At 32.3% G+C, this 11897-nt stretch overlaps 2 protein-coding genes across 2 annotated transcripts; one reads left to right on the forward strand and one right to left on the reverse strand.

Annotated features, from left to right (window-relative positions):
* Positions 1–277: 277 nt before the first annotated feature.
* On the forward strand, positions 278–5368 carry HELRODRAFT_181307 (hypothetical protein; the record flags this gene model as incomplete). The annotated part of the gene is made up of 11 exons (XM_009031126.1): positions 278–329; positions 627–813; positions 931–1080; positions 1482–1672; positions 1817–1966; positions 2132–2234; positions 2528–2781; positions 3148–3837; positions 4209–4373; positions 4699–4702; positions 5085–5368. Coding segments are annotated over 11 exons (2230 nt in total), but the record flags the coding sequence as incomplete, so codon positions are not given.
* A 721-nt stretch (positions 5369–6089) lies between these two features.
* On the reverse strand, positions 6090–10530 carry HELRODRAFT_181308 (hypothetical protein; the record flags this gene model as incomplete). The annotated part of the gene is made up of 5 exons (XM_009031127.1): positions 6090–6155; positions 6414–6636; positions 7833–7894; positions 8988–9149; positions 10471–10530. The coding sequence occupies 5 exons, from the start codon at positions 10528–10530 to the stop codon at positions 6090–6092; spliced, it is 573 nt and encodes a 190-aa protein (XP_009029375.1).
* Between the last annotated feature and the right edge of the window lie 1367 nt (positions 10531–11897).

Consider the following 11897-nt stretch of genomic DNA (forward strand, 5'->3'; position numbering starts at 1 on the left):
TTTAATTTTTGTTACATTTGTAACTCACCCAACCAATCAATATAACTCCATCAATCAATCAATCAATCAATCAACCAACCAACCAATCAATAGCGACCAACCAACCAACCAACCAATCAATAGCGACCTACCATTTAACCATCACAACGGGCAGCCAATCAAAATCGGTGAACAACAACAACAGCAACAACAACATCAACATCTACGTCATCATATTTGGTAGATATTTGAAATCGGAAAAAATCCCTCTTAAATTATCCTCATCGCCATCTTCCAGCTCGCAAAGTTTTCTGGATAAATTTAAATTCTCTGCGACAGACGTTGGAAAGGTTAGTGAGAGGAATATCATCATATATAAGATTTAAATCATTTAAAAAAAAATTTTTTTTATTTTATTATATTTTAATTACAAACACACTACAATTAAGTAAAATTACTTTTAAAAAACAAAAAACAATTGTAATTTGATTAATATGATTGAAATATACAAAAAAGCAATTTTTGTATCATGGAAGATAGTTATAATAATTAAGAGGAGGCTTCTTCTTCTTCTCTTCTCTCTCTTTCTCTCTCTCTCTTACACACGCACACACACCACGCACTCACGCACAAACTCACGCACACAGATAACCAAAGTAAAAATAGGTCACGATCACATTAAGTCGAATACAAGTTGGACTCTGGGAAGCCTCAGACTGAAGACGACCGCAAACAGTAGACTCGTCTACGTGTTCGACGTTAACAAGAGTTTCGACAGAAATTCTGGGGACAGATTAATAGAGAGGGATTTGACGCCCACCACAATATTAAAAGGTGGTCTTGTTATTATTATTGTTATTATTATTATTGTTATTATTGTTATTATTATTATTATTATGGTTATTATTGTTGTTATTATCATTGTTGTTATTGTTATTCCTTCCCGAATAGAGTCGCCTGAAAAATCGACCAATCAGAAGCTGAATTCGCACGATCAGAAGCATAATAAGAATAAGAAAAATAGCAATAGCAATAAGAATAATGATAAAAACGATAAAGATGATGATGGTAGTGATGACGGTGGTGATGATGAAGATGAAGGTGATGATGATGATGATTTTGACGAAGGTAGCAATAGCGATGATGATGACGATGATGAAAATAAGAATGGAAATAATAAGAAATCGAAATTTAACAATAAGAATAATAATAAAAAGAAAAATGATGATGATGAGGATGATGATGACGATAGTAATAAAGAAAAGAAAAAGAATAATAATAATAATAAAAAGAAGGAGAATGAAGATGATGACGAAGCAAAGAAAAGTAACGGCTGTTAATTTTTTCCATTTTTTCAATTACGTTAACATAGTTTCTCTCTCTTTCTCTCTTTTTCTATCTCTTTCTATATTTCTCCTTTCTTCTTCTCTTTTTCTTTCTCTTTATCTTTCTCCTCCCTTTTTCTATCTCTCTCTCAATCTAATTTTTTTTCTCTCTCCTAGCAAAATACATCGTCACAACGACAACCGGTAATAAATTTGGATCGGGAACGGACTCGAAAATATTCGTTCAACTATTCGGCAAGGATGGCGAGAGATCCGACCGAATATTACTGCAAAAGTCGAATAATAAAAATCCGTTTGAGAGAGGAAAGGTCGACACGTTCGAAGTTTTCGCGCCCTTAATTCGAAAAGTCAGTTTGATATTTTTATTATTATTTCTGTTGTTGCTTGTTAGTGTAGTAGTAGTAGTAGTATTGGTAGTAGTAGTAGCAGTAGCAGCAACAGCAGCAGTAGTATAATTTTGTTAAGGTTTTATCTCTACACAATTATCAAAGATCGAAAAAGTTAAAATCGGCCATGACAGTTCGAAACTGGCTTCCGGTTGGTTCTTGGAAGAGCTAAAAGTGAGCTGCCAATCAACCGGAGATGTGTATGGATTTAAAGTTGGCAGGTGGTTTGACGAGAAAGAGGAGGATGGGAAGATAGTCAGGGATCTCAAACCGACCAGTGTTTGTGAGTGTGGTTCATTGATTGATTGACTGATTGATTGATTGGTTGATTGATTGGTTGGTTGGTTGATTGATTGATTGATTGACTGACTGATTGACTGACTTTACAATTTTATTCATAATTATCCATAATTAAACAAGAATTATTTATTCTTCACAGCTTCATCGAAACCGTCTAAAGATAAATCGCCAGAAAAAAAGGCCAAGCGTAAAAAAGCTGATGATAAAGACAAATATGAAAGAGGTTATAATTATCTATAATTATAATTTATAACTTATAATTTTTGCTTCATATTGCGCGTTCACTTGTAAATCTGAAAACGTAAAATAAAGATGAAATCAACCCAACGGTATGTGTAGTTTCATTAATTTATGATCTGATAAGCAGCAGTTTAACACGGTAAAGAATTGCAATCAATATAATACTATTAATATATTGAATATAATAATACATAAATACATATATAAACTACACATACATACATACAGACAGACAGACATAGATATAAACATACATACAATAAAATTATTTAAAAGTGAATTACGATATCGAGACGGTAACCGGTACGGATTTCGGTTCCGGGACCGACTCAAAGGTATTCATCCAACTATTCGGCGTGAAGGGAAGAACGTCGAAGATGTTTCTCGATAAAACCGTCTCGGTATCCGACAATAAAAAAGACAACAAGAATGATAATAATAGAAATAATAATAATAAAAAAGGCAATAGTAATTTATTCGAGACAGGTCAGACCGATCATTTTACGGTTTCGTCATTGAATATAGGGAAGGTACGTTGGGCTGTTATTATTATTATTATTATTAAAAATTATTATTAAAATTATTATTATTATTGTCTTTTTATTAATTTTATTGCAACTCTATGCTTATCATAAAATTTGATTGATAGCGTCAAAATAATATCAAGAATGATTGAACTCCAGTCGAGCAATTAAACCAGCCCCCTCTAAAATATACTCACTTTAGCAGTGACGTACATTTTAGATTAATAGGATTTTATAATTATTTTATCATTGACATTTGGTATTTGGAGTTAGAAAATAAAAGAATGTTCTCATTATTATTATTATTGTTGTTGTTGTTGTTGTTATTATTATTATTAGCACATAAAAACTATTTATAATGACCCTGTCCAGATAAAAAAGGTTCGCATTGGACACGATGGTACCAAATTAGGTTCCGGCTGGTACCTTAGCAGGTTGAAAGTAACGACGCCGGCCAATCGGGCATATCTATTTAGTGTCGGTAAGTGGCTGGATGAGGAGGACAGCAAAAATGAAATTTACATTTTCCCAGATGGCGCTAAAAGTAAAAACGAAACTGAAACCAATAATAGTAAATCGAGAAAGAATAATGGTAATAATAAGAAGAAAAAGACTGCAAAATCATCTTCGCCGGCCAAAACTGGCTCGAAAAATAAACCAACCAAGCACGGTAAAATTGATAATGACGGTGAAGAAGAAGAAGAAGAAGAAAATGATAATGATACTGGCAATAAACATAATCACGATCATCATCATCATCATCATCATGAAGATAGAACCAAAGATCGTGAAAAAAAATCCGATTCAGATGACGATGACGATGACGAGAAGAACAAAAATCACTCATCTGACTCAACAACGACAACAACAACATACACGATATCCGTTAAAACCGGAAATAAGTTTGGAGCCGGGACCGATTCTGAAGTTTATGTGGCGCTACACGGAAAGAGTAGAACGACGGATAGGTTGATCCTGAAAAAATCCCTCAGCAAAAGTAAAAATCCATTCGAAAGAAACAGCCTGGATGTGTTTCAGATGGATGCTGTAGACGTTGGAAAAGTTAGTGACACACACACACGCACACACACACACACGCATACACACACACGCACGCACGCACGCACACTCACGTGTAAACGCAACAACACACACAATATTACACAGGCACACACACACACATATCTTTAAATATAAAGGAATAGGTAAATCTTTGAGGTAGACGTTCTTTTATTCATCTATCCATTCTTTGTCTATTCATCCGTCTATCCATCTTTTTTCCATCTATACATCCGTGCATCAATTCTTTCCTTCATTTATCATTCATTCATTCGTTCGTTCATTCATTCATCCATTCATTCATTCATTCATTCATTCATTCATTCTTGCATCACTCCATCATCAATCCATCCAACCGTCCATAGATCCACAAGATCACAATCGGACACAACGGCACGAAGTTCGGTTCCGGTTGGTTTCTGGACCACGTGACCGTGGAGCGGAGCAATCAGGTCTTCATGTTTAACGTCGACAGATGGCTTGATAAAAGAGAAGATGATGGAAAGATAGAAAGAGAGATTGACGCCACCACAATTGAGGTAGTTCGGTTGGCTAGGGCCAATTAGTTTTATTTGATGGTAGTAAATAAATCATCAGTGATGCGATATCCTAGTGGTGAAGTGCTTGTCTCTTGCGTCGCAGTGACCAGGATCGAATACAAAGAAAGTTTTCGTTAACTGTGTGTGTGTTTTATATGTTGGTTTTTTTGTGGAGGCATATGTGTATGGCTTGTTTGGGAAAAGCTCATTCCAAACTTTTTTGAGGCTAAATTGGGCGCTATATAAATGTCCCATTATTATTATTTTATTTTTTCTATTTTTATTTTTATAAAAATACTAACTATTACCCTATTATGTTAAGTAGGTAGGTTGCTTTCATATATTATGTTAATTTAGAAATGCATTGACGTCACGTTGATTAAGTTAGCTCATTAATTACGATTAACTTTAATTAGTTTGCTGAATAATATAATTAGTAATATTATGATTGTTACAAATTGTTAAATGTCTTTTCAGGTGCGAAAATAACTCTGAAGCGAATAGGAATACTTATTCTACGAGCACATATACGGCTGGCCTGCATTCTATATTAAAACTATTTTTCTCTCTCTAAATAAAACTTTGAAACATTTTTCTGTTCACACGCTCCGCTAAAAACACGCTCCACACACGCACACACACACACACACACACACACACCACACACACACACACACACACACATACAAACAAATAATTATAATAATAAAGTCATTTGGGCAGCACCCTATGCTTTTATATTTGATGCATTGATGAATCCGAGAGCCAGTGCAGGCGAGCAAGAGAGGATGAACTGGAAGACAAACGAGGTCATTCTGAAACGAGTTTGGCTAGTCTGTGTTAAATGTGCTGAAGAGAGAAAATTAGATTTGCCCGAGTTCTGTATAACAAAGTGTGGCCATTTCGACTGTGAGAAAAGATCGAATGTGGCGAATAGACCAAATGATGTAATTGCGAATTTTGATGGGAGAAGAAGTGTGAGCTTTGAAAGTTAGAGACGGGTGGAAAGTAACACCTAGAAGGTTAAGAGTTGTTGATTTAGAGATGTTTGATCCGCCAATTGACTCGTTGGTGGGTGGAGAACATTTCGTGAGTTGCTGTGGTGTGCAGTAAAACATTATTTCAGATTTTTGGGCATTTCGTTGAAGAGAGTTAAGGGAATGCCAGTCCTTCACTGATGAAACACAAGAGTTAAGTCTATCAAATTGAGATTATTATTATAGACAAACACACATATACATGAGCACACAAAAACAGAATCACAAAGACATAGCTTTTTTGGTTTGTTATGCATATTTTTTATTTTGTTTCAATCACGAAATGAATTTATCAAATTAATATTTTCTTGAAAAAATAGCATCAATTATTAAAATAAGCAGGGAAATAATAATGGCAGAAAATAAACGAATCAAATGTCGAATGAATGAATGGATGAATGAATGGATGGATGAATGGATGGATGGATGAATGAAAGAATGAATGAATACTTACAACATAAATACATATATCAATCTGATAAATACGATTAATTACGAATCACTCTAAGGCTTTATTTCGATTTTCTTACGATAACTAACTAAATATAAATTAACCAGGATCGATAATTTGACCAATTAATACGGATTAATTATACTCTGTCAATCAACCACGATTAATTAACTCATCGATTAACTACGGTTAAATATTCGACCGAATAGTGCGATTAAATACGATTATTTAATCATGATCCGGTTTGGGCGGTAGGATAACTTGGTAGAAGGGAAAAAATCCTCTGTTGTTCGCCTGTTGTTAGGTTAGAATTAAAAAAAATTTATTTTTATTATAATTAGTAGTAGTAGCAGAGTACTTATAGTAGCAGTAGCAGTGGTAGTGGTAGTGGTAGCAGTAGTGGTAGTAGTAGCAGTAGTGGTAGTAGTAGCAGTAGTGGTAGTAGTAGCAGTTGTGTTTTATTATTATAACTGGTAATGTAATTCGCAAACGTGAAAGAAAATTGTAACAAAAAACAAACGAACGAACGGAAGAACGAACGAACGAACGAACAATTTTGCCTAGCTGATCGAGGCAGTTGAGAACACTGAGCATCTGACCCTTGCGTCCCTCGTAGAGATCCGTCGACTGGAAGAGGCAGTTGTCCGGGACGCCGTAGTTGCGTGCCGCTATGCAGAAGGTGTCGATGTTCGCTATGGCCACAAAGCTGCTCTTCACGTTGTTCCGGAAGGAAAGTTTTGGCAGGTGGTCGTGTTCGTGGAGTCTGTTCATCAGTCTTAGGTCGGAGGTTAGTTTGGGTTAGGTTGGGCAGTAAAGGGATGAAGGGTTGGTTGATTGATGGGATTTGTGGAGTGTGGGTTGAGTGATGGAGAGAAGGCGTGGATAGGTGAAGGAATGAATTAAATATTTTATGAGGATGAATGGATGAATTAATTAATGGATGAATTAATAAACAAATAAATGAACAAACGGAAATATGAACGAACGAACGAACGAACGAATGAATGAATGAATGAAGAGTTAAAGGAACCAGCAAACGCAGGAACGAATAATTTAAGAATTGTATGGTAAAAAACTATCGATATTAATAATAACAATTATACACGAATGAAAAGGAGTGAAAAGAGTGAATGAATGAATGAACGAACGAACGAATGAATGAATGAATGAATGAACGATTAAATGAATGAAAGAACAAATGAATGAGCAAAGGAATAAACGGATGGAAGGATGAAGTAAATAAAAGTGTATCGTTAAACGTTAGAATGCGGCGGATCAGCGTTTGCAACAAATAAGTATTTTTAAATTAGGGAAAAATAAGATTAACATCAATAAAAAGCAATAAAACCAGCAGCAGCAATAATAATAATAATAATAATAATAATAATAATAGCAACAACAACAATAATAATAATGATAATGATGAAACGAATTTACGAAATCGCAGCTAACAACTCATACAGTACAATTCAACACCACCATCTTCATCTTCACCATCACCATAATAATATCATCACCACTATCACAACATCATCACCATAACAGCATCATCATCAATATTTTTATCACCATCATTATCATTTTAATACTCCGGAGCAAATCTTTATCGTTGATCATTAAGCTCATTAAAATCGCCATATATCATCATCACGATCATTAGACTTTCTCTCTCTCCTCTCTCTCTCTCTTCTCTCTCCTCTTCTCTCTCTTTTACTTTTTCATTGTTCTTTTCTTTTTCTTTCTCTTTTATTCCTCTCTTCCACTAATAGGTATCTATCTTCAGCCGCTTACTCTCACTCACTCACATTCATTCATTCATTCACTCATTTATTCATTCGTTCATACAATTATTCATTCATTCATTCATTCATTCATTCATTCATTCATTCATTCATTCATTCATTCATTCATTCATTCATTCATTCATTCATTCATTCATTCATTCATTCATTCATCCACTCATTCACTCACTTGCATAGTACAGCTCCATCCTTCAGCATAGAGTGTATCGTTCTGTAATCAAATACCCCGCCCTATTTTAGCAAATAATATAATAATAATAATTATTATTATAACTATAATAATAATAATAATTATAATACAAAAAATAATAATTCAGATAATAATAATAATTAGAGAATATTAATGTATGAGGTTATATAACTTGTTTACAACAAAAAATTAAGCGTTTGAATTGAAAAACTACAAAATACCAGCCCTATTTTAGCAAATAATATAATAATAATAATTATTATTATAACTATAATAATAATAATAATTATAATACAAAAAATAATAATTCAGATAATAATAATAATTAGAGAATATTAATGTATGAGGTTATATAACTTGTTTACAACAAAAAATTAAGCGTTTGAATTGAAAAACTACAAAATACCAGCCCTATTTTAGCAAATAATATAATAATAATAATTATTATTATAACTATAATAATAATAATAATAATAATTATAATACAAAAAATAATAATTCAGATAATAATAATAATTAGAGAATATTAATGTATGAGGTTATATAACTTGTTTACAACAAAAAATTAAGCGTTTGAATTGAAAAACTACAAAATACCAGCTTATTGTATAAAGTTTCTTCCTGATTACAATGTCCTACTGAAATACTTGCTTGCCATATGCCAATACTTAACTGCTATTATAAAATACTTGCTTACTGTTTGAAATACTTGCTTAGCTTATCAAGTGAAATTGAAATACTGGACTGGAATATAAAAATACTTGCCTATTCCCACAAAATATATGCTTATTGTATTGAAGTACTCGATTATTATGTTGAGATATCTTCTTAGATCAGAATGAACACAATGTGGTGATACAATACAAGGTTATGTTGAAATATTTGCTTAATAATACTGAAATTCGAAATAAAATGTCTATGAAGCAACTTGTCTAATATAGCGAAGTGCTCGGTTATATCAAAATAAAATACATTTGAATCAACTTGTCTAATATAGCGAAGTGCTCGGTTATATCGAAATAAAATACATTTGAATCAACTTAGCGAAATGCTCAGTTATATGGAAATAAAATACATTTGAATCAACTTAGCGAAGTGCTCGGTTATATCGAAATAAAATACATTTGAATTAACTTGTTTAATACCGCGAAATACCCTGTTATATCGAAACAAAAGATTAAACAATTTCGAAATAACGAATTGACTTGCAGGAGGCGTGACATTGATATCGACGACTCTCGTTATCCACTCGGCTATGTTCTGTGGCAAACCAAGTTCCTCTTCCTTTTCGTATCTCTGGGTGTTTGTATGTTTGTTTGTTTGTATGCTTGTTTGTTTGTATGTGTTATGTCGATGTCTGTGTGTATTTGTGTGTAGGTGTGTGTGTTTGTGTATGTTTGGGTGTTTGTTTGTATGTGTTATGTTAATGTCTGTGTATATTTGTGTGTAGATGTGTGTTTGTGTATGTTTGGGTGTTTGTTTGTATGTGTTGTGGATGTCTGTGTGTATTTGTATGTTTATTTGTATGTGCTACGAGTATGTCTGTGTGTGTGTGTTTGTATGTTTGGGCGTTTGTTTGTATGTGCTAAGTGGATGTCTGTGTGTGTGTATGTTTGGATATTTGTTTGTATATTCTGTGTGTGTGTGTGTTTGTGTGTATTTATGAATCTATTTGTATATATGAAATCAGTATGCGTGTGCGTTCGAGTGTGCGTGTGTGTGTGTGTGTGTGTGTGCGTGCGTGTGGTTAAAACCGCTGAGATTAATGAATTAAGAGTTAATAATAATAATAATAACAATAAAAATAATCAGCAAATTACAATACAGATGTTGTTTGATTGACGGATGAAAAAAAAGTTAGACCAGTCTGCCTCTATGTATAAAACAACTGTTGGAAAGCAATGAACAGCAAATCATCCTTTATTTATTCCGTCTTTCATTCATTTATTCTTTCATTCATTCATTTATCTAGTTGTTTTTTCATTCTCTCATTCATTTGTTCATTTAATTATCTGTTCGCTTACTATTTGCTATTTGTACGTTCCGTTCATTCGTTCATTCATTCATTCATTCGTTCGTTCGTTCGTTTGTTCGTTCGTTCATACATTCATTCATTCATTTTTTCATTCATTCATTGGCCACAGGAACTATTGAAAGATTCTCTCATCGTTAAAAGTCTGAACGTTTAGCAGCTCATAAATTTAACTCAGACATGGTAAACTTGAATTTGAAGTGAACTACTACTACTACTACTACTACTACTACTACTACTACTACTACTACTACTACTACTACTACTACTACTACAGCTACTACTACTTATTTACTACTACTACTACTACCACCACCACCACTATTACTATTACTACTACATCATCAGCAGCATCATCATCAACAGCAACAACAACATCAACAAAAACAACATCATCATCAACAACATCATCAACAACATCATCAACAACAACATCAACAACAACAATATCATTATCAACAACATCAGCAACAATAACATTGTCAACAACATCAACTCACAAGAACATCAGCAACAACAACAACATTATCAACAACATCAACTCACAACAACAGCAACATCATCAACAACAAAACATCAACTAACTCTTTGTCGTTTCATTTCTAGTTCCAAAGCATCTCCAACTTTTCCCGCTCTTAATGCCATTTTTGAAAAAAAATTTTATTAATATTATTATTTTTGATGTTGTTGTTGATGATTTTGTTGTTGTTGCTGTTGATGTTTTTGTTGCTGTTGATGTTATCTGCTGTTGTTATTGTTGCCGATATTATTGTTATTATTATTATTATTATTGTTATTATTATTATTGTTATTATTATTATAGTTAGTGTTTTTCAGAAAAATTTCTCTAAATAAAAATTAATTCGGATCAATATTACCAGGAAATGATTCAATATGAAAAGTAAAACTCGAAGATTTATGCTAAAAAATAAAGAGGTTATTATTTTTTATTATTATAACAATTATTATTAATAATTAATTAATTAATTAAAATATTGCTAACCAAATAAAATAGCAAAGATAATAAGAAAGTTTTTTTAGCGAATTATATTAAAACTTCGAAAATATTACACCATTATTAAACGAAAAAAAAATTAATTACAATTATTATTATTATACAACAACAACAACAACAATAATAATAATTATTATTATAAATTATATTAATAACAATAATTTTTTTTATTATTGTTATTATATTGCACTAGAGAGCTGTAATAGTGCAAATGTAAATTTTCTCCTAACTCTGAGCAACAGAATACGGAAAGCATTCAAATCCATCTACACATACACACGCACACACTTACATACAAACATACATACATACATACATACATACATACATACATACGTACGTACGTACGTACGTACGTACGTACATACATACATACATACATACATACATACATACATACATACATACATACATACATACATACATACATACATACATACATACATACATACATACATACATACATACATACATACATACATACATACATACATACATACATACATACATACATACATACATACATACATACATACATACATACATACATACATACATACATACATACATATAACCGTTGGAGGAGACCGTATTTTATACAGTAGTATTGTAAGAAACATAAATACATATATACATTTGTGTATATGATTGTATAGACAAACATATATACAAAAGTGCATACAAAGTTATCTGTGATGTTATTGTAGTTTATCCTCCAAAGATTGTTATGTTATGTTTAGCAAAGGTTTTCTGATAAGTAGGAGCATGAAACACTAATAATGTTCTATACATAGATACACACACACACCACAAACACACACACACACGCAAACAAACAAACACACATACACAAACAAACAAACACACACACACACACACACATATATATATATATATATATATAATATACGTATTTATATCATGTTTTTTGTTGTTATTAGATAACTTTTGAATGCAAGGTGGCATGGAATAACACAAGTATGTGTGTATGTATTTG

This window comes from Helobdella robusta, assembly GCF_000326865.2.
Source record: "Helobdella robusta unplaced genomic scaffold HELROscaffold_70, whole genome shotgun sequence".
NCBI classification, from domain to species: Eukaryota; Metazoa; Annelida; class Clitellata; order Rhynchobdellida; family Glossiphoniidae; genus Helobdella; species Helobdella robusta.